At 39.4% G+C, this 24,910-nt stretch overlaps 1 protein-coding gene across 1 annotated transcript in view; it reads right to left on the bottom strand.

Annotated features, from left to right (window-relative positions):
* The window catches only part of LOC127643052 (netrin receptor UNC5C-like), a 200,441-nt gene that overhangs the window by 88,540 nt on the left and 86,991 nt on the right, over positions 1-24,910 (bottom strand). Inside the window, exon 4 of the mRNA XM_052125591.1 lies at positions 15,883-15,986. Within this exon, the coding sequence (XP_051981551.1) occupies positions 15,883-15,986 (104 nt within the window). The remainder of the gene's footprint in view (positions 1-15,882; positions 15,987-24,910) is intronic.

Raw genomic sequence — 24,910 nt, 5'->3', positions numbered from 1 at the left:
GGCCTATTTTCGAACAGAAAGCAGCAAAGAACAGAATTGTTTCAGAACACTCCTCTAGGCTGTCTTCAAAAAGGGCACTGTTCTGTTCAAGGTAAGTTTATTTCTTTGTTGTTATTCTATTATGTTACTTCAAACCTGTAAAATCGCCTTTTTCACAAGGTATTTTTGACTGTGCTAAGTTACTGATTACGAATCGCTTTTTGCAGACAGACAGAGGAATTCCAGTATTCAATGTTCTCCGTGCTCTGACGTCGAATTTCTTTGCTTGGTTAAAGATTTCGTAATAATTATTTTCTTCTTCTGTTTTTCAAGGAATCATTCACTTGATAAATGTTTTACTGAGACAGTACCAGCCCTAATCTTTGGTAAGTTTCATACCATGTATCCTTGCAAACTTTGTGCACAACCATGCAGTACCATTTGTGCATTTGGACTAGTTCACCCAAAATATTCTTTCATCATTACCTTCCCTCATGTGATCCCTGATATATATATCTATAGCTTTTTTTCTTCAGAAAAATTCGATTTTAAGGCAACAAATCCATTGAATGGCTGTCGCATGTCTGACACTTAAAAAAAACAAACAGCGATCGTGATGGTAATTCATATGACCCCAGTGGATGAATCAATGCCTTCTGAACCCACACGATAGGTGTGTGTAATAAAATTAAGAAAACCTAAAAATGCTAAATTAACTATAACTCATTGCTTCCAGTCTATTGTCATATGTGCACTTAGGAGAGGGACAATGTGACATGTGATGTAAGTGCATTGTGAAAGCTTGTTCGAGAAGTAACACAGAAGCAAGGATGACCGACACTTCGCATGAGCTTCACAACTCACTTACGTCACGTCACCATGTCCCTCTGGGGAACACTCTTATGACAGTAAATCAGAAGTAATGATTTATAGTTAATTTAGTATTTACATTTTTTTGTTTTTCTTACACAAAAAAAAAAAAAAAAAAAGAGTAAAAAATATTAATATTTGTATTACACACATCTATCGCTTGGCTTCAGAATACATTGATTCATCCACTGGGGTCTTGTCAATTAAAGGAACACGGCGACTTTTTGGGACTTCAGCTTATTCACCGTATCCCCCAGAGTTAGATAAGTCCATACATACCCTTTTCATCTCCGTGGGTGCCGTAACTCTGTCTTATGCACCCACTGCTAGCCTAGCACAAAGACTGGAGGTAAATGGCTCTAGCTAGCTTACTGTTCCCAATAAGTGACAAAATAACACCAAAATTTTCCTATTTATATGTTGTGATTAGGCGAAGCACTGCTACTTGGGCGGAGTGATTTGCTCGCAGCACCTGAGAAGCCCCGTGGTGAGGAGCAGAGAGTTCGCTCAGAGTGTTATGCTAATCACTCTACCCAAACAGCAGTGCTTCGCCTTCTGAGAATTTAGTTCCCAGTATGTATACGGTTAAAAGATGGACAGAGTCTCATATGACCTTTCTATTTGTACACACTGTGACTATACAAATCACAACATATAAATAGGAAAATTTTGGCATTATTTTGTCACTTATTGGGAGCAATATGCTAGCTGGAGCCATTTACTTCCAGTCTTTGTGCTAAGCTAGGCTAGCGGTGGGTGCGTCTGACAGAGTTACAGCACGCACAGAGATGAAAAGTGTATCTATGGACTTATCTAACTCTGGGGGATACGGTGAATAAGCTAAAGTCCCAAAATGTCGGTGTGTTCCTTTAATGTCTCGATTGTTGTGTTGTTTTTTAGGTGTCAAAAGAATGGCAGCCAATCAATGCCATTGTATGAACTTAAAGATTGTCATGTATAATAGCATGAGAGTGAGTAAATGAGAATTTTTGGGGTGAACTATCCCTCTAAGGACATTGTGTTTGTCTATACTTGTGACTGGTGAAGATCAGATGATATTTTATGACCAATTAATGCAGAAAACTAACCAATTCCAAAAGGTTGAGGGTTCCCCACTGTACTCTCAAATGTGCTTTAAACATTTGTTTGCACATAAAACTTAACAGATCTCTATACATATACACACACTCAAATCAATTAATTATCTACTCCTTTCCGGCTAACTGGAAAACACACAATAACTTTCTTTTACACACAGCTAAACTTTCTGGTCTTGTCTTGACCCCATAATCTTTCTGTTAAGATTATGTTTTTTATGTTTTTCCTCTATGCTGTAACAAACATACATCCTCATTTGCTCTCTAAGATTAGTTAAGTACATTAACATGATCATTTTATGTATCTTTTAAAAGTGTTCGCTGTATTTTAAATGCGATCACTAGGTTTTGCCATGTGCTTTATTTTACCACTAAGATTTTCTTGATTTTCTTTCCCCTCAGACCAGATGTCAAAAGCTGATGTGGGACGTGTTGGCTGTTTTTCGCCTCTTCCTACGTTGGGTTCTCTTGATTATGTCCCAGACTTCTTCTCTGGCATGGTTGCTGAGGTTGGCTGTTTTTTGTTTGTTCGTTTTTTTACCTCTTTGTAAGCTTTCTGTTTTTGGATCCTCTCATTGAATTTTAAAATTTATTGTCTGTGATTTTTGTTTTTTATTTTTTATTTTCTTAAATACTGTTAATGTATTGTTAAAACATGTTACCTGTTTTAAATAAATGTCAAACAATGTACTCCATTTTGTCTTAATTTTTTCCATTGAGTAAAAAGTCTGTTTAGAATGTCTGTATACATTATGCTACATATTGTTAATAGATATCCGACAATAGAGTAAATAGAAAACAGTATTTATATTCTAACTTTTTTATACTGTAGAATTATAGCTGGAAACATTGCTGCTAGTACTTTAAAAATTAAAGCACAGCCGTAAAATTAAAAACTAGAATTACGGTAAATGGCTGGAACCACAGCTGCCAGCATTTTACTGTGAAATTACAGCATTGTTGAAACTGTAAAATTACGGTAAAGGGCTGGAACCACAGCTGCCAGTACTTTACTGTGAAATTACAGCATTGTTGAAACCGTAAAATTATGGTAAAGGGCTGGAACCACAGCTGCCAGTATTTTACTGTAAATATACGGGTGAATTTTTTTACAGTGTATCTCTAACTTTAAGTGAAATTTGACTCATAACTTTTACAGAAAATTTTAATAAGCACCTTTCCGACCTCCCACCATTGACTTAGTCTCATAATTATTTTTCTCTAACCTCCATTTTCCCCAAAGATGAGTAAAACTCACAAAATAACTTATTATACAATCATTTCTTATAAAAATGCCAACAATACTGCGATCTAAAAGTCATTTTTTTATTTATATCTATAGTTACCATATGGTGATCAGAGAAACCAACAGGAATGATAGCAGCATCCATCACTCTAGTATTGAAAGACTTGTATAAAACCTGCCTAATCTAGCCCCTTTAACTTCATTATTACTTATTTTGACAAATGTATGTTGTTTTACCCCTTTATTCCCATTTCTCCAAACATCACATGTTCTTGAATCATCTTAGAAAGTACTACAGCTGATTAAAAATGAGGTTCTTCACTATTTCTATCAGTCTCCAGCCATAACTATACAAAATTTTTTATAAAAGTTCGAAATGTGCCTCTTAATATATTCAGAAATAGTTAAACTCTCCCTGAACCAACATTTGGTGCTTAAACATTGATAAATAAAAACATTATTCCTTCAACTTCTGCATGGACAAATAATGCTCTTCCAGTAACTACTTCCCATGACTGAGTGCATACTTCCCCTCCCACCATAAACCCCCTTATCTTTCATTAGACCTATCAGAATGAGTCTCTTGTAACATTACTATATCAATATTCCTAATTTTTACAAATTCTGATAATACTGCCCTTTAAGTTTGATCTCTCACACCATTTATATTAAAAGAGCCTATTCTCATAAGCATTTCTTAGTTTTGTAAGCAGTTTCCTCAATCGAAACCTCTTTTTTTCATTCAATTAATCTAGTCCAACAATACGCTGCAATTTGACCACCGATTTCAAACATTTTTCAGTGTCTGGAAAAAACCCCTCTAATTTCTACCGCTCTTCCAAATGTCTCATGTCTCAGAAAATCATTTATCTCCCAGAGAGAATAAAGATTGCTGTCTCCATCTGATACCCTGTTTCAGAATCACCTGACATTTGAGAGAATGTATCATCATCCCTCATTTCTGCTTTATCTTCATCTTGTAGTCGGCCTACCACAGAATTTTGAATTTTCTCATACTTGAGCATCTCAACTCCACTTGTACTCGCATTCTCGTCGATAATATCTTGTACTTCTACAGACTGATTTTCATATTGTACCACAACTTCCAAAACCTCAATTCCTTCATTATCACACTCTTGTACTTCAGCTATAGCCTGTTCAGTTACTGTTTCAGTTCAATTTGAGTATTTTCTCCAGCCAACTCATTCTCTTCACGTTCTACCTTATCAACATTATTCTCCATTATTCTCACTTGAACTTTATGAGGACAAGCGAACTGTTTGAGACCAACATCACCACATTCAAAACATTTCAATCCAACAGTTGAAGCATGAATCATAAACGACTTACCTTCATCCATGACACGAAACGATATATCCAGTGTTGGGTCTTTTAAAAACGTGAATTGTTGTCGAAATGACATAACACGTTTTAGTTCTGAACTTTTCCAACCCAGTGATATGGCTTTTATCAGGCTGGCGATTCTTCCGAACCTAATACGTTCTCTCTCAATAACTTTGTCTTGGATAAATGGCAGCACATTCAAGATAATTACCTTAGATGTTAACGTTGCCAATGGAAAGATTGGACTAAAACCTTTATTAATCAGGACACCACTTTCGATAATTTGCGCAACAAAAGGCTCTTTTAGAAAGATCACTACTGCTTTGTTCATCCTTGATGCCGAAGATATATTTTCACATCTGATTTGTTCTCCCACCACTAACAGCACACTTTCAACCGTGACTCCCTGCTCCGGCACGCACCTAATTCCATGGCAGAGTGAAAGAGATGGAGCACGCTCACCTGGGAGCAATGCCATTCTCACACTCACCAGGAGAAGAGAGACGAGATGAGATGGGGAGAGAGGAGAAGAAACGAGGAGAGGAGGTACGGGATGGAGGAGAGGAGAAAAGAGAAGAGATGAGGAGAAGAGAGACGAGGAGAAGAGAGACAAGATGAGATGGGGAGAGAAGAGAAGGGACGAGGAGGTACGGGATGTAGGAGAGGAGAAAAGAGAAGAGATGAGGAAACAGAAGAGGAGGAAAGGACAGGAGAGAGAAGAGGAGAGGAGAGAGAGAGAGAGAAAGAAAGAAAAGAGAAGACAGGGCTAAAGCTCTGAATGTTTTAATAATCTTGTTATGATGTAAGAAGTACCATTGCTTCGCTATCAAGTTGATATGAAAACATGTTACATGTTTAATATTTTAAAAATAAGTATTACACTTGTTCATGCTGGCAGCTGCTTTCCAGCACTGTATGTTTGCAAATAACGGTCGCGATACACAATTGCGATGGTGTGCTTGGTCAACATTTCTGTCTTGCTGAGTTATTGGGAACTGTGCGGAGTTGGTCCATCCAGATGCAGCAAGTACCAAATATTCAGATATTTAACCCTGAATACAAAGAGTAATATATACAGATATGCTTGAGGATTTTGCAAACTTTAAGTCACGAGCCAGTACATTTGCATTTTTTTGCAAAACACTTTTATTAAAGGATTAGTTCACCCAAAAATGCTCTCATCATTTACTCACCCTCATGTCATCTCAGATGTGTATGACTTTCTTTCATCTGCAGAACAGAAATTAAGATTTTTAGAAGAATATTTCAGCTCTGTAGGTCCATAAAATGCAAGTGAAAGGGCACCTACATTTTGAAGCTCCAAAAGCACATAAAGCCATCATAAAAGTATCCATACGACTATGGTGGATTAATTGGCGTCTTCAGAAGGGAAATGCTTTAAGACACGATGCAATAAACCTTGCAGTCTTTGGCAAATCTAGCAACAATTTTTGTTATCATATGTTACTATTTTACAGCCTGCTATCATTTAAACTAACTTAAGCACCCAACGAATCAATTCCATAAAACTGTACACCATACACGACGTATGTCAATCTACGGAAAGCCGAAAGGGACAATATGATGTTTTTTAAATCAGATTTTAAAGTGTTAAAAGCATACAACGTATCTGAGGCTGAGAGAAAAGTTAGTGTGACTTTTTAGTTTTAGTTTTGGTAATATTAAAAACTGTACTATACAAATTACACCTCACAGATGTAACATTTAAACTTTTATAATAAAGTGTAATATATTCCGATTCTGAAAGTGTATAATACAGTATGTATTCACAGAGGTCTGAGCTAAGCCCCGAAGACTCTAGTAAAAGAAAAAATTATGGAAAATCACAATTGAGATCTCTTTAAAATCTCAATTGTTTCTCCCAAATAGCAATGAAATTAAATGTAGAACAAATGGACACTTGAGTCAAACTACTGTCATTTGTCTCTATTTTAATAACAAAAATAATGTCATAAAAAAAAACTGAGACAAAGAGGAGAGGTGGATGTATGAACTGTTATTGTGCTGTGTCTTGCTCTCTGCGGGGAGAGACAGTCATTAATCACAACACAGATGTACTGAGAGCCTCTAGAGATCACACACGCGCACGCACGCACACACACACATTTTATCACTGTATTACGGCAGTCCAGTAACCTTCAATTTTAGGACTTTTATTTGTTATGTTAATTGTCTGCAGGGACACACTTTAGAAAGCATCTGTAAAACAAATTAATGTAAATGCACAAAGACATTATTTATTTCTCTCTCTCTCTCTCTCTCTCTCTCTCTCTCTCTCATAAAAGCTAAACTTTTTTTTTGTCCCAGATGAGTCAAGCAAAATCTATATTTCTGTGAGACAAAGGGTTCAATGTACTATAAAAACATACTGTAAGTTTCAGAACTCTAAACGTTCTTCCAAGGCCAAAAATGCAATTTATTCACTCCTGAAGGATCCCAGCATTAAAAACACTGAGCTGTAGGTTATTTATAAGAAGCTCCCTTGATCATTTCAGTATTACCTTAACCGTTTGAGCGGCACATTAAAGCATATATTGTTTATAAATCTGTCATTATGTAATACAGGCTTTGCAAATACGCTGTTACTGAAGGATGTGGCAGTTATAAACTACTTTTGCCAATGCAGCAAATTACTGAATCCAATTTTACAAGTTCACATTTACTTTTCACCTCATAAAAAGAGAAATCTCATTAGTCTCCACTAGAGGTTTAGAAGAGAATAATCTGGGCTCTTACTGTATCTCAACAACTGTTTTGTTTGTTTTAACTGTTATTTTTATTTTAGGAGAAACATCTGAGAGCAGACACTATAATGAAACATCGCTCAGAACTCCATGAAGCTTCAGGAGCTAAGAAAGAGCAATAAAACAAAAATAATAATCCTCTGGCTTGGAGAATGGTCATAAAAAACATTTACATCAATAATAATAATAATATAATACAACTATTATAAAATAACACTACTATATAATTATAGTTATATATATAATTATATAATAATTATATATTATTTTTCAATGAATAAATTATTTAAATAATAATAAATAAATAATATAACAGTAATATAATAAAAATAGATTTTTGGATGTACAGAATGTTTGAAGAATAAAGCATTTATTTAAATAGAGTAAATCGTAACATTCTAAATGTCTTTACTGTAATTTGTGATCATTTGCATCCTTGATGAACAGGAGCATCAATTTCTTTAAAAAACAAAACTGCATTTGTGTTCTAAAACTTTTGCATAGTATGTATATGTACTGTATAACATTTATTATATCATATTAGTGTGCAATTTCTTCAAAAAGACTGAGACTGTGTGGTTGTGATTATGAATGGATGGATGGAAAAACAGTGAGAGTGATAGAAAAACAACAGAGCGACACAGTGGAACAGTTGTATACAGCGAGGGCAGATTTTTGGTTACGGGTCGTTGTGGAGATTCGGCTTTGCTGAGCGTGAGTGATCGGTCCCTTGAGCTGTGCATAATGAACACCCACAGACGACACATGTTAAAGCCCTAAACACACTCACTCACACACACACACACACACACACACACACATAAATACTGAAGTGCCCACAAAAACACTTCCTCCTGAACTCTGTGCTCACATACAGCCCTAGACACTCCACTTTGCCTTTCTGACATTCATGAACACCTTAAATTCTCCATTGGTTCTTCGCAGCATTTTAAGTTCAGCACAGAACCCTGTCCTTATCAAGAAGACCCATCTATGTAGTATTGATGCTTAAGTTGCTATTTGGTTCTTTGGAGATTAAAATAGTTCTTGAGGTTACAATACAGTAGAGGTTCTTCAGATCCGACTAATGGTTCCAGTTATCATCGGTAAAGGAATGTTTTTGTCCGAGTGCTTTTATTAATTATTCTGTACAAAAAATAGCTTGAACAGTAAAGGTTGCTGAGCCTATCACACCAAACTGCCCAAAGTATGCAGGATTTGCATATAGTCAGTTGCATTTTATCATGTGCATATAGTATTGATCAGTCCCTACCAGTTAAAAAAAATAATCTCCTAAAAAAAACTTTTTTTAAAAAAGTTTCTTGGATGGCATCAGGCTCTGTAAAACCAGTTTTGGTATGTATTTGAGTGCACAAATATTAAGTTGCTATAGGCTCAACACACGGCTATTTTCAAATGTGATTGGTCACTGTGTACACAAACAAATATTAATTTATGAGTTTGACCTGGTAGTTTCATAAACCTGTGTGTGTGTGTGTGTGTGTGTGCGCATGTTAAAATGTGTGTGTGTCAGCAAATCTAGTGCATAAACTCAACTCGGACTCAATAACTCACTCCATCTCTAGATGCACTTATGAAATTTACAGACATGCTGACACATTACCGACATACAGAACATCAGCACGTTTAATTAATGGCACACCATAAAAGTCTGTTCCCGTAAACGATCTCCATCTTCATAAGCATAAAACTCAGTAAAGTGCTTCTGCTGTGAGCTAATGAAGGAAATATGAATTCCTTTAACTGTGAGAGCGCAGCATCTCCAAACACTATGCTGGAAACAGCTTGCAGCTACTTAGTTGAAACTCACGACTAATTTTAAGTGATGATAGATCCCCCAAAAATGAGAATTCGGTCTTCATATATTCACCCTCATGTTGAGATGTTAAGCAGAGAGTCTGTCACCATTCACTCTCATTGTATTGACAAAACAATATATAATAATTATAATAAAATAAAAAGGTAATGGTGACTGACTGTCAGATTATCTGATTTCAAAATAGTGTCGATTTTCCAACTTTTTTTTTGCCAACAAATAGTGATGTGACAAAATCACAAATTCAAGCTCAATAGAATTCCCAGACGTCCATGTGTGGCATTTTACGTTGCTATTTTGTAGCAAAATAAACAGTCTGTTAAATACTTTGATTTTAATAAAGATTTTTTTTTAAGTTTAATTTGTTTTCCTAAATATAACCGTATATTTTCAAGTTTGATGCTTTAAAGGAATAGTTCACCCAAAAATGAAAATCTCTCATAATTTACTCACCCTCATACCATCTCCGATGTGTCCTTTTCTTCTACTGAACACAAATTAAGATTTTTTTGAAGAATATTTCAGCTCAGTAACAATGCAAGTGATTGGTGACCAAAATGTTAAAGCTCCAAAAAGCACATAAAGGCAGCATAAAAGTAACCCATAAGAATCCAGTGGTTAAATCCATGTCTTCAGAAGTGATATAATAGATGTGGGTGAGAAACTGCCTTTTTTTTTTTTACTGTAAATCTACTTCCACATGCATGTTCTTCCTTTGCACGTTCAAGAGATTTCGTCTTCTGTTATTAAATCATTTTTTTACTAATTGCATTCTTTGTGCATAGCGCCACCTACTAGTCTGTTCTGCAAAAATTATAAAAAATAAAAAACAGAATTCTACTTTAACCCTATCTTTTTTTCTTTATCCTCCCTGCCCAGTAGATGGAATATGCACCGAGAATGTGAATCGGCAAAAAAATCAGAAAAAGAAGAATTCTTGTGAACGTGCATAGGAGGGCTGGTGAAACTGTAGATTTATAGTAAAAACTGAATTAAATATTGATCCGTTTCCCAACCACACCTATCATATCACTTCTGACAACATGGATATAACCACTGGAGTCTTATGGATTACTCTTATGTCATCTTTATGTGCTTTTTGGAGTGTCAAAGTTCTAGTCACCATTCACTTGCATTGAATGGACCAACAGAGCTGAGATATTCTTCTAAAAATCTTCATTTGTGTTCTGCAGAAGAAAGTCATACACATCTGGGATGGCATTAAGGTGAGTAAATGATGAGAGAATTTTCATTTTTCAGTGAAATATCCCTTTAATGCTTTTTTTTTAAAGGTGCATGACGGAATTCTGGGCTTTATATCGACATCTGTGGTTAACACACAAAATTCCAAGTTACTTGCAGAGGAACGGTTTCTTTTTTTATGTCAGTTTAGCGGATCTGACAAGCTACACCAAGAGTCACTGATAGTAAGGGGAAACAAGAAAATGTGTCCGAGCGCCAAAGTAGCCAGAATTTTTCTTTGTTTTCAGACATGCAAGGATGAATGAAGGATCCCTCCAAATTGAACCCGACAACTCTGCTCTGCATATAAAATGATTATTGTAGACTAGGGGTAAGGAAAGAATGAGTACTGGATCAATAATGCGCTTTTGTTAATTTCTAATGAACAATTAAGCAAGAAATACTCTGTAATTTAAATAAATGATATAATAAGCCAAGGCAAGCATCTAGCCCGTGTTCGCATACAGAATTAAAAAAATGCCATGTCCAAGTTACTATTAGGGCTGGGCTTCCCAACACTAGCATGGAATACACATACAAGTGTTTTATGTGTGTCTCTGGAGTGTTTCAAGTGTATCTGCATGTGTGTTTCCCACTGTGCCATGATGGTTTCTGCAGATTTGACAGATGATATGAATAGCACACCATTAATCATACAAATACAGCTCCCACAGTGTATAAACCACAGCCACTGTATTACCCTTACTATGTGTGTGCATGTGTCAAAGGGTAAGAAAATAATTGTGACTCTGAAAAGTGAAGGTCTTTGGTTAGTAACTATGGGCTACCATAGTGTGACCTGTATGTTATGTATATATCCTACATTGCCATGGAAACAGCCTGTTTTAATGAGGGCTCTGTGATTGGCTGTTGAGTGAAATCTCTGGTCCACATCTCTGCTTTCTGCTCAACCGCACTGTTATTTTAAACTGTTTTCGCTCTCTAATGGAAGCGATTCGCGCTGTGGGTGTTCCGAATGAACGCTGGGCAGGCGGAGAGGTCAGTTGTCCCCATTGTTCGGAAAAGGCAAACAGTAAAGCATTTACAGTACATACAAATGTATATCCTGACCGGGTCATGGCATTTCCAGCAAATGCTAGGGGGGGTTAGACACTTCAAAAACATAATGTTCTTAGCATATTTGTCTTGTTTTATATTAAAAATAAAGAAATATATATTGTAACGCAGTAAAACAGTAATGGGACACTTTACAACACAGAGATCAATTTTTAGGTATGATGTTCATTACGGTAAGGGACCGTCTAAAAACTCAGCTAAAATGCCGGTGTCCAAGAGTTCATTCAATGGACTTGCATATTCTAACATAACAAACACATTTAATATAAAAGCATTTCCTCATTCTAAAGGTGTGATGGCTCACTTTCTACATTTGAAGCCAACGTGTCCAATTATGAGTACAGTGATCAATTATTTTAGGGAATACAATGTCTGGACGCTTGGTCGTCACCAACGTTTTGTCACAGTTTGTGGACGGTCCCTTAGGCACTTGATGAACCATGAGAGCAGGGGTGCCCAATACGTCTATCGCGATCTACCAGTCGATCGCAAAGGCAATGCTGGTAGATCGCACAAAACTTAAATGTATTTCTTTAAATTTTAATACAAATAAATATAATGTTTTTCCATATTTTTGTTTCTGTCTGACTTGCACTTGACAAGTAAATTTTGACCAGGCGAGATTTTTGTTTATTCAGTTGCCATGACAACTAGGTTCGCGGCTTCCAAGGGCTTCTGAGAACAGAGCGCGAAATTGCGAAGCTAGCAGTTTTTGAGGCTAGCTACCAGCAGCTACTGCCCGGATTATACAAAACTGTCTGATTAAATTCAGTGCAAATCATCAGAATAAGGTAAATGCCCTGGCTATTGTAATCTATTGTGCTGTAGGTGTTTTTGGTTTAGTGTTAAAACAGAATGATATCAACATTGAACATTATTATATATTTTTTTAATTAATTAGAAGATGAATTCCATTTAGGGATAAATGCAGTAGTCCCAACAAGCATTTTATTTAAAAACAAAACTGTGTTTTTTTTAGTTGGTAGATCTTATTGAGTTGGTCATTTAAAAGTAGATCATCATGCAAAAAAGTGTGGACACCCCTGCATGAGAGCATATATGAACATTGTACCTAAAACTAACTTTTCCCGCTGACTGTTTTTACTCTTCTGTGTTATAAAGTTTTCTCTAAGAGAAAAAACACACCTGTACTAGTGATGTGTCGTTCATGAACGATTCGTTCATTTTGAACGAATCTTTAATATGACTCGGGACTACCGAGTTGTCTCAGAGAGTGATTCGTTCATTTTGTGTTGACCGCGCATGCGCGCAACATCGCATAAGGTACATGAAGTCATAAATGATTAGTTCATCTTTCGCGAGTCTTCGGGTTCGGCCGGGTCCGAGTCTTTCGTTCTTCCTGTCAGTCCCATAGAGACTATGCTGCTGTCAGTACCGGAAAGAGAAATGATTAGTTCGTCTGGTTCGGTTTCGGCCGGGTCCGAGTCTTTCGTTCTTCCTGTCAGTCCCATCGAGACTATGCTGTCAGTACCGGAAAGAGAAATGATTAGTTCGTCTCTTCGGTTTCGAGTCGTTCGTTCTTCAAGTCAGACTCACAAACCCATGTACCCCACCCGCGCGCGCACACACACACACACGCGCGCGCACGGGTTTCCATGTTTTATGGGGACTTTCCATAGACATAATGGTTTTTATACTGTACAAACTATATAGTATATCGCCTAACCCTCACAGAAAACTTTCTGCATTTTTACATTTTCAAAAAACATAATTTAGTATGATTTATAAGCTGTTTTCCTCATGGGGACCGACAAAATGTCCCCACAATATCAAACATTTCGTGTTTTACTATCCTTATGGGGACATTTGGTCCCCACAAAATGATAAACACACACACACACATAAACAACACAGTGTTGATATGGATACAAGTGAAGTGTTGTCTTACCAGGGTTTGAGGAAACTTTTAAACCATGTGTTACCCACTCTACCGGTTATTCAGAAAAGACAGGCAACATCCGTATTCCGTTCATCACCGAAATGAATTCGCAGCGGACACTCTCCCTCAACTTCCTTCTCTCCTCCTCCACCATCTATTGACGTTCCTGTATGTTTTCCCTACATGTAGGTCTTTTTGCCTTATTTCGAAGTGCATTTGACCGTTCAGCCGTGTATCTGCACCATGAGCACTCTCGGAGCACATGCGATGTAACGCGCGCACACATAAAGCCGCCTAACAGTCAAACGGTGCGCTGCTGCTGCTGAAGCGATTAAACATAAAAAGTCAATCTTTATTTTTGTCATTTTTCTCTCTCTTCTCTTTCCCTTTTGATCTGTTATCGAGATGTAATGAACACCCCGTGGGGTACGCGTAATTCCGGTAAGAAATCACTGAGATATATGGCCTGCATTGTGATAGATAGGACTTCCAAAACCGGATAAAGCCGCCAAATTGGCTAGTGAGCTGACAGCGTTTAACTGACACGGTTGATTTTCACCCGAATTTGGCGGGTTGGCCGGTTTGAATTTCAAACTCTGTATGTATAAATATATGTAATTATTTTTTTATTTTTCATAATTTTTATAAAATATTGTATTTGTATTTTTTTAGATGTGTTTACATATATAAAAACACATCTATAAAAATAAAATATTTTATACAAATTATGAAAAATAAAAAAATTATATAATAAAGTAAAAAATAAAGCTCATCTAAACATATCTAAATACATCTAAACACCTATATATATATATATATATATATATATATATATATATATATATATAAAGATTTATTTGAAATTTATTTGAATTTATTGAAAAGAAAAAACACTTTTCAGACATAACATATAGGTTTATTTTTTATTAATCCATTGGCAAATTATTGTTGTGTGTGTGTGTGTGTGTGTGTGTGTCTGTCTGTCTAATATTGTATAGGTCCCCCTCATGCTGCCAAAACTGCACCAACCCTCATCTCAGAACAGCATTCTGATATTCTTCTCAACACAATTGTACAGAGCGGTTATCCGAGTTACCAGATATCACAACTTTTATGGCCCTGGTGTGTGGATTCCTTTTTGCCTTCTTTGATCTATTTGAATTGAATCAACGCACCCAATTAATACTTGTGACTTTATGAAGGTTTATGTTGCAGGACATTTCTTTTTGTATTTTACCCTTTTGTGTTCTACAGAACAAAGAAAGTCATACAGGTTTTGGACAACATGAGGGTGAGTAAATGATAAAATTTTTATTTGGGGTGAACTTTCCCTTTAATAATAAATAAATATAGGTATATTCTCATTAACTTACACAATTTAGCTTCTCAAGTAAATTAATAATCTTTTAAGGATGTTTAGATATTTTTACTATAAAAAAGACAAAAAATACAGATTAAGAAAGAGATTTTATGCATGTTTTCTGCAGAACATTCAGGGATGTGTGAAGGCTTGGAGTGTTTTTGTCTAGACGGAGTCAGCGAGAGGAACAGAGACATAGTGGAATTCACATGGCTCTTCATGTCTAATCTTACACATAACACCCTGAATATGTGTGTTTTTTGCTGTGTGTGTGTTGTGTGTGTGAGTGTGAAGTGTCCTCTGGGAACTGCAGCTGTCACACACACACACACACACACACACACACACACACACGTTTACAGGTCTCTGGGGAACCCGTGACCTCTGGGTCAACGCCAGGATCAGAGCGAACCCTGATAGCTTTTAACACACACGTTGACTAACACAAACACACACAAGAACGAGTATTAAATACACACAACCCCAGCATGTGTATATACTGTAACATGAATATACACATACAATAAAGACACATAAGGTCTGTCATGGTAAATGGTCTGCACTTATATAGCGCCTTTTTAACCTTAGCGGTATTCAAAGCAATTTATACTGCGTCTCATTCACGCCAGCTGCTATGCAAGGCACTAGCCTACCATTGGGAGCAACTTGGGGTTCAGTGTCTTGCCCAAGGACACTTCGCCATGTGGAGTCGTGTGGGCCGGGAATCAAACCATCAACCCTGCGATTAGTGGACAACCCACTCTACCACCTGAGCCACAGTAAGTGATAGTCAAATGCTGACTATTGAGCTTAACTTGTATTGAACCTGCAACATGCATTAAAAGTTCCTCCATTAGGCAACATTACAATAAACAATGTTTTATAGCACTATATATAATTTTTGGTTAATATTAATTAACTGAAATGCTATTATTCATTATTAGTTTATGTTAGTTGATATTGCATTACGTAATGGTAATGTATACTACTCTTTTTATTTTTTTATTTTTTATTTTATTATTCAGAAATGCCAGTTAAATAATTTTATACTATATAAAAGGTAAAACATAGGAGAGAAACAGACATTTATCCATACATAATTACTTGTACTGCACCGACACACACTAGTGTACATGTTTGTGTGTGTTTGTATGTATGTGTTTACCTCAGCAGGTGGAACGCCCTCAGGTGGGCGGCACTGCAGGAGCACTTCCTGTTCAAGTGACACCTCCTTCCCCAACGGCTCTTGTTCAAACGTCTTCCTCAGAACTGATGAGAATAAAGACAGAGAAAGGAAGGAAGGGATACTCTCATTGGTGATATTGAGGAGTGACAACAAATGTAACACAGAAACACAGTGGGGTCTAAAAGTCTGAGAACACTAGTGAAAATGTTTCCATTTTGCATTTTTTTATAAATTAATACAACATCAGCATGGACTTCACAAGTTTGTGCGAAACCTGATGATTCATGCGACCCAGCATGAATTCAGAATGTTTCAAAGAGCATCTTGTGTGCTTCAGTGAAAACAAAGAAATTTGACCTTTTGTGCGAACGAGTTAAAGAATCAGTTTACGCCAAAATGAAAGTTCCATCATCATTTACTCACACTCATGACATCCCAGGTGTGTATGACTTTATTTCTTCGGCCGAACACAAACAAAGACTTTTAAAAGGATATCTCCGCTCTGTCTGTTGCAAGTGAATGGTGACCAAAACTTTGAAGCTCCAAAAAGCACATAAAGGCAGCATGAAAGTAATCATAAGACTCCTGTGGTTTAATCAATGTCTTCCAAAATATAACTCCATTTTCCATATAAATCTTGACATCAGAAGTCTCCTTGGCAATCATGATTTCATGCTCGATTGCACCTCCTATAGTGTCATCTGGCACTTTGCGCATGCGTCAAGCACTAGGATGTGTAATCGAGCTTGAAATCATGAACATGCCTAGAGACTGCAATGGCAAGATGTACGGTGAAAAGGTGATTTTGGTTTGTTCTCTTCCAACATTGATCAGATTGCTAACAGAAGATATTAAACTACTGGAATCTTATGGATTACTTTTATGCAGCCTTTATGTGCTTTAAGGTTTTGGTCACAATAACAAGTTTCACTGCATGGGCAAGGAGGCGGCGGGAACCAGCTGAACAGCAACGTAAACTTAACAGAATATAACTCAAGCTTAACATAAAAATGCTTTGCAGCAAACAAAACAAAGACACACACACAAACACAACACGTGTGTCTCTCTCTCACTCGCTACCGTGACTGGAATCTGGCTTGCTCTTAAAGCCGTCTCCACTCTCACTGCAATAACAAACAGCTGTTAGAGACAATCATTGCCAGGTGATGATCCTTACTGTTCTCATGTCCTAAACTCGCTCTCCATTCACAAACCCATGCTTAACCACAGCCCCACCACCACATAATCCATCGGCCGGGGACCATCTGACCTGCCCAGTACTCCCCCCATTTCTGGATAGACCGCAACAGTCATCTGCAGCCCCGGTCTGTGGACCACCTCGAACTTTAAAGGCTGGAGAGCCAGATAACAACGGGTGATCCATGCATTGGTATCCTTCCTGCAATGGAGCCACTGGAGTGACGCGTGGTCAAAACAGAGGGTGAAAGCCCTTCCCAGGAGGTAGTACCGAAGGGTGAGGACTGCCCACTTGATTCCTTCTCAGCAGTGCTGTACCTCACCTCTCTCACTGAAAGCTTCTGGCTTATATATAGCACCTGGCGCTCCTCCCCCTCCACCACCTGGGACAACACGGCTTCCAACCCCGTGTACGACACGTCAGTCTATACAGAAAAAGGGAAAAAACAAATCAGGAGCATGTAACAATGGCCCACCGCAAAGCACAGCTTTTACTTGCATAAAAGCCTGTTGGCATGCCTCCGACCACTGGACCAGGTCTGGGTCTCCCTTTTTAGTGAGATTGGTCAAGATGACATCTGAATAATTAGGCACAAACCTCATAAAATAGCCAGCCAGCCCCAGGAACTGAATTGCCTCCTTTTTGGTCTTGGGTCTTGGGTAGGCTATAACCGCTGCGGTCTTATCAATTTAGGTGCAGCTGTGACCCAAGTGGAACCCCAGATATCATTCCTCCACCTGTCCAATTGCGCACTTGTTGGGATTTGCAATGAGTCCATCACAGCGACCTCAGAACCGGCCTCAGATGCTGCATATGCCGCTGCCAATCATTATCGTATATAATGATGTCATCCAAATAGCAGTGGCATACGCAGAGTGCGGTCTGAGGACTCGGTCCATAAGGTGCTGAAACATAGCCGGGACCCCAAACAAACCGAAAAGAGGGGTAACGAATTGATGTAAGCCAAATGGTGTGGAGAAGGCCGTTTTCTCACAGGACATTGGAGTTAAGGGGATCTGCTAATAACCCTTCGTTAAATCGAGTATCGAATAAAAGCAAGCCGTGCCCAACTGATTGAGCAGCTCCTTCACCACCGGGTTGGCCCAGTCATTGTGGGATTCTTCTACATTTATATTTATTCATTTGGCAGACGCTTTTATCCAAAGCGACTTACAGTGCAATTATTACAGGGACAATCCCCCCGGAACAACCTGGAGTTAAGTGCCTTGCTCAAGGGCACAATGGTGGTGGCCGTGGGGTTCGAACCAGCGACCTTCTGATTAACAGCCCTGTGTTTTAGCCACTACGCCACCACCACTCCCCACTTCTTCTATTACCCCATATCCAGCATTGCTTCTGATTCTTCTAAAACCACTTTAGGTAATCAGTAGGGATGACTGCATACCACTACCCCTGGGGTTGTTTCGATATGGTATTTTATGAGGTTCATATGATCGGGAAGGGGTGAGAACACATCAGAGAATTCTCTTTGCAACCAGGCCACGTCCGTGATTTGCGACGGTGAGAAGTGGTCTCCACAAGTGACCGGGGTGCCTTGATTGGCTTTTAAGTTCACCTCCGGCCCGAACTCCTCCCTCTCCGGTACCACCATCACCAAAGCCACAGGGACCACCTTGAGGTGGTAAATCTGACGTGCTCCACCTCATCCATGTATTTAACTTCATAATCGATCTTCCTGATTTGCCGTGTGACCTCAAAGGGCCCTTGCCGCAATGCAAACAATTTAGAGCTTGATGTGTGTAGTAATACAAGGACTTTATCTCCCTGTGTAAATTCCCATAGCTCCCCTGTTATCAGACGGGTCTGAAGTTCTTGAGCCTGTAGCAAATTTTCCTGTTATAGTTACAATTTTGCGCTCAGTCAAGAACGTATTGAATTTAGTTTTTGCTGTTTGAAGGTCCCTCCTCCCAATTTTCCCACACGACATCTAAGATACCGTGAGGCTTACGCTCATACAAGAATTCAAAAGGGAAGAACCCCGTGGAGGCTTGCGTGACCTCTCGCACAGGGGTTAAGCCACTTATCCCAATTTCGAGCATCTTTGTGAACAAACTTACAAATACTTTTTTTCAGGGTTTTATTAAACCGTTCGACCAAGCTATCCATTTGCGGGTTACAGGACCCATCTGCGCGAATTACCCTCAATAATGTGGAAAACGCTTGCCAATTCGAGCCCAAAATTAGTTTCCGGGGACACCTCCATCAATGGGCATTGGTCCAGAAAGTGCTGGTGCTGCTGCTCGGTGTCCGGGCGATCCGTTGCAGGATGGCTTTTCTCAAGTCATCATACCCCAGGAGGTTCTCCACTGGTAACTGCTGCGATGCGAGTTGGGCATCCCCGGACAGCAGTGGAATTAAGTGGACCGCCCATTTGGTGTTCGGCCATACGTATGCCCCCGCCGTCCACTCAAAGAGATCTAAGAAGGCATCCGTCATCTAGGAGGCCCATCTTGACTAGCGGAACCTAGGGCGGGGCATCTCCAGAACATCTGCTGGTCCTCTGCTTTGGTCTGGAGGAGTGCAATTAATCACTGCGCAGCTCGAGGAGGGCCCGATGTTGTGTCTAGTGGATGCTGGTGAGGGTCTTGACCGCGTCTTGACCGCATCCTCCAAAGGTGATGAATCCATGGCGGCATTCTTACTCCCTTAATCCCTGGTTTCAGCACCATAACTTTTATGACAGAACATAACTCAAACATAACATAAAAGTGCGTCTCCACTCTCACTGCTATGACAAACAGCTGTTTGAGACAATGATTACCAAGTGATGATCCTTACCGTTCTCATCTCCTTATCGCTCTCCGTTCAAAAACTGTCGCTTAACCACACCCCCACCACCACAGTCATCAATTACTTGCATCTTTGTTTGTGTTCAGCAGAAGAAAGAAAGTCATACACATCTGAGATATCATGAGGGTGAAAAAATTATGAGATAATTTTCATTTTTGGGTGAACTATCAATTTAAGTTCACAAATCTATTCTTCTATTTTAAATAAACATTAAGGTCTGTTTTCCACATCTCTGTAACACATTATGTGGTGGAAATTTTCATGACTTTGTAAATAAGGATAAAATAAATAAATATAAACTAGTGAGATGTGAAAAATATTTAATCGAGACATTTTAGAAGTCCACAGTGCTAAAAAGCCCAGAAGTTGAATAAACACCCAAATTCCAAAATATACATTACATAATTTAAAAGGCTGAATAATATTACTATAGTATTTTTTTAGCAACATCACTCAGCCCTAATGTTTACGTTGAACACTCGAAAAAATATAAAAAATTATTTGTAAGATTTACACATTTAAATTTATAGTTAACAATTCCATCAAATTTAATTGTATCATTCTTTTAACAAAATCAAATAAATTAAACTTTATTCAGTTTAGCTAAAGATTACTCAATTAACAGCTTAATGGAATTTTGTAATGGAATTGAGATGCATAAATCTTAAAAACAATATTTTAGTGAACATTCAATTTTCTCTGCTGTGATTTCTCTACTCAACTGGACATAGAACACACATATATACAAACAGAGGGTCACATAAGGAGAATATCGTTAGCCTGTCAACAATTTTTCTGCTTTGCTCATTTAAAAACAGACACACACAACAGTAGCAGTTCTAGCTTGTTTGGCGCCCTGGGCTAAACCCGCTTCAACCCGGCCTCAAAGTTGTGTGGGGTGGGGTGGGAGGGGTGGTGTATGATTCTAATTGAAGCCGCGGCCTCATGCCACCCCCCCGCAAGATGCCGCACATGCCTAAATCCGCCACTGAACACACACTGCATGTCTGTTTTCTTTCACATTACTGATCGCCTCAAAGAGAGAGGAGGTAATAGCCAAATAAATCACATCTCGGAGAGGGTGTGTGTCCGTACGAGTGTGTGTGGTAATACATTCAATAATTGTTTTAAAGCATAGATTCAATGCACTAGTTTGATTATTTTGCTTATATTTGAAAACAGCTCAAACCAGAGCTATTTTCTGGTTTGGACTCAATGGCCATGTGAGGAAACTGGTCCTTTGGATTGTGAATCTGTCTCTTCAAGTCTTCGCTAACCTCATAGGGGCTGAACGTCTGCTCTCTACTCCAGTGGTGGTCTGAACCATGATGGTCCTAGCTCAGGTGGTTACGGAGACCCCCTTGATGGAGGCCCTTCTGCTTCTAGCTCAGGTGGTTATGGAGACCCCCTCAATGGAGGCCCTTCTGCTTCTAGCTCAGGTGGTTACGGAGACCCCCTTGATGGAAGCCCTTCTGCTTCTAGCTCAGATGGTTACGGAGACCCACTCAATGGAGGCCCTTCTGCTTCTATCTCAGGTGGTCCCGGAGACCCCCTCGATGGTGGCTCTTCTGTTTCCCACTTTTCCTCCAGCTGCTTTTGCTCTTCTGCTTGTCTTCTACGGCTCCACCCCAAATTCTTCATTGGCTCTGCCTGCTCCTTCTTCTGAGATTCCTCCTCCTGCGGCACCGGCCACTCCTCCTTCCGAGCTCTCTGCGGCTCCTCCTCCTGTGGCTCCGTTAGCTCAATCCCTTGAGCCTCCCGTGGCTTCGTCTCCTGAGCCGCCTACTGCTCCGCCCCCTGTGGCTCTGCCTCCTGAGACTCAATTCCCTGAACCTGATGCAGCTCCACCTGCTTCTCCTCCAGAAGCTCTGCCCACTCCTCCTGAGCCTCCTGTGGCTCTGCCTCCTCTGGCTTCACCCCCTGTGACTCCATTCCTTGAGAATCCTGCGGATCCGTCTACTAAGCCAACTCTAGCTCCGCCTTCTGCAGCTCCACCCCTTAACCCTTTACACCATGTCCTCCAGACCCTCTGCCAGTGCTCACGGCCATGGAGGCAGTTACCCAGACTCTGCCAGCACTCCTGACCACAGAGACTGTCGCCCAGTCTGACCCCTGTTCAGCGGCCATCCCAGTCCAGTGTATATTTAGTCTTCATGTTTCTCTTGTGCCTGGTCTGGTCGGTTCTTGTTTGTATATAGAGTGTTGCATACTCTTTTGTTTATAATTAAAGTTCTGCGTTTGGATCCTCACACTCTCGACTCTTCCCTTCACAAACCCTGACAGCTATGCTGTGGAATGCGACAAAAGCCAGAAACATTTTGTTTCTATTTATAAATCTTGAAAATGGGGTACTGATGTTTCCTCAACAGAGCCTAAATATTATTTTTCTTTCAATAAAGTCATATCTTTCAAGTGACATGGCTTCATTTCACCAAAGTCAAGCATAGATGAAGCGGGGAGAGCAGTGATAAAACACTGGTTGGTTTTTGCTCGTTTATTCAGACATGTCAGTTATCTGTACATCTGTCTATTATATGTGTGACATAATCATGTCAGATACAATTAAACTGCAAATGCACATAGGCCAGTGTTAAATTCATAACACCAAAACTAAAAAGGTATATCATAATTTTAACTAAGGATGTCCTGATACCCTTTTTTTGAGAACAATGAGTACTGATCAAATGAAGAGCTTTTATACAGAACCTCACAGCACAGTCCACAATTCAACATTAGAGTTATATATGGTCAAATAAAGTGCTGCATAACAGAGCATCGCATATGTGAGATATTGCTTAAATTTAATTCAATTACTGTTGATTTTTTCTAATTAGTAGTAGTAGCAGTAGTACAGTGAACATTACATTTCTTTGTAATATTACATTGTATTTCTGTTGTGCTTTTCTCTATTTAAATTGAGCTTATATTTTGGCAGAGCTTTTATTTTAAAGTGTTTATGTGCTGTTATGACGTTAGCTTCTCAATCCGGAAAAGCCTGTTGCTACACTACTTAAAGTGATTATTAAACCAAGACTGGTATTTAATGAAATAAATATCTAGTCTGTACGTGCCTCATGCTAAAAAGTGAATTAGCGCTCTGCTCATTGTCATCTGTTAAAAACAGAGCGCGCAACCTGATGCTGTTTTCTGCGTATGAGCCAAGGAGCTCTAAATGGTATGAGCTCTGTAAAGGGATTAATGGAAAGGAGGTGGCGAGAACCGGCTTGACAATATAAATTATATTTAATTAAGAACTTAAACCAAAGGACACAAACACACACATATGAAGGACAGCTGCCCGTAAACGCTCTCTCTCTCTCTCTCTGCACCACCATCCACAGTCTGCCTTAATCACTCTCTGAGGCTTGATTAGCCTGATTAGGGGCTGGGTGTGTGGAATCACAACCCGGCCCTGTCCTCCACCCTGTCACATTCCTCCCTCATTCTCTCAGGTAGGGGAGCCCCCGGCACGACTCTTCTTACTCTCTTCTAAAATTCCTTCTCTTCTCTTTTCCTCCACCTTTACCTGGCTGTGACAGGGCGGAAGGCGGGGTCGGGTCGTGATTCCGCACACCCGGCCCCTAATCAGGCTAATCAAGCCTCAGAGAGGGATAAAGGCCGACTGGAAGCTGCAGTGCGATAGAGAGAGATTTATGGACCGCTGTCCGACACCTTTGTGTGTTTATCTTTTCCGGTTCTCACCTCCTCCTTTCCTTTAATCCCTTTACACTGGTGCTGAAACCCGGGAAGGAGGAGGGATGTGCCGTAGTAGAGTCCTCGCCACTACCATCCACCCCAACGGAGCAGCCGCGGCCATCTACCGGAGGACGGAGGAGCCCGGCCGCCTGGATGCAGAGGAATTGGACGCCGACTGCGAGGGGAGGAGGGGCTCCCAACCAACCGCCTGGAGTGGTTACTGCTGCCAGGGGCAGGTGAGACCCCTACCGTCCACCAACAATGTGTAGGGGCATTCCGTCCGCAAGGGGCTGGTGGTCTGCCTCAGGACGAAAGGTTAGCCGGGTCGTGATTCCGCACACCCGGCCCCAAATCAGGCTAATCAAGCCTCAGATAGGGATAAAGGCTGACTGGAAGTTGCAGTGCGAGAGAGAGAGAGAATTACTGACAGCTGTCCGATACCTTTGTGTGTTTATCTTTTTGTTTCAGTTTTATACTAAACTATTATTTATATTGTCAAGCCGGTTCTCGCCTCCTCCTTTCCATGAATCCCTTTACACTGGCACTTTCCTAAAAGTACGGTAGGCTACTAACTTGCTTTCTGGCAAACTGGCAGAGGAATTTCAAAAGAAATTAGCTCACTTGACTTACATTGACCAGCATTACAACTGAAATCATATGAAACAATTACACTATATACTATATCAGGGCTTGAAATTCATTTCTGAAGGGGGGATTTGCTTTAGCGAGCATCCCCCTCTATTGGTCAAAATAAAGAGCATACAGTTAACCTTGTAGGCTTCAATAGGGGCTTTCTCGCCATGTATTTTCACTTTACGGACTGTTTTGAAAATGCAGTAAAAACACAATTTCCGGAGACAGCTCCAGTCGGGGACAGACCATCAAATACCAGGACAGGAGTAGAATGGGGACGTCTAGTCACCCTAGACCAAATCAGACCAGACAACAACACAAAAGTCTGTGAAAGTCAAATTTGTCAATATCTGTGCTGACTTCAGAACTCTATTCATCTTTCCTGGGACTTGGCATGGATAAAAAGCATTTTTTAAATGTTTCTCTTTAATATCGCTTCACGGGTGTCTTTCCATTCTCCGCCATAGTTTCCTCCCGCTGATGGTTACAAATATGGTGGCTGCGAGGAAAAAATTAGGTCATTAAACAGGTCAATAGACTACTAGTTTTTAAGTACATCAGCTGTGTGAAAATGACTTCAAACATGGCTCATCCAATCTGTTTTATAAAAAATAAAAAGCATTGTCAAATAACATTCTCAATGCCAAAAATATCACTTACAGTTCAACA

Source organism: Xyrauchen texanus, chromosome 4, assembly GCF_025860055.1.
Source record: "Xyrauchen texanus isolate HMW12.3.18 chromosome 4, RBS_HiC_50CHRs, whole genome shotgun sequence".
Taxonomy (NCBI): Eukaryota; Metazoa; Chordata; class Actinopteri; order Cypriniformes; family Catostomidae; genus Xyrauchen; species Xyrauchen texanus.
The sequence above is the reverse complement of the archived record's forward strand: the minus strand, read 5'-3'. Positions and strand labels throughout refer to the sequence as shown.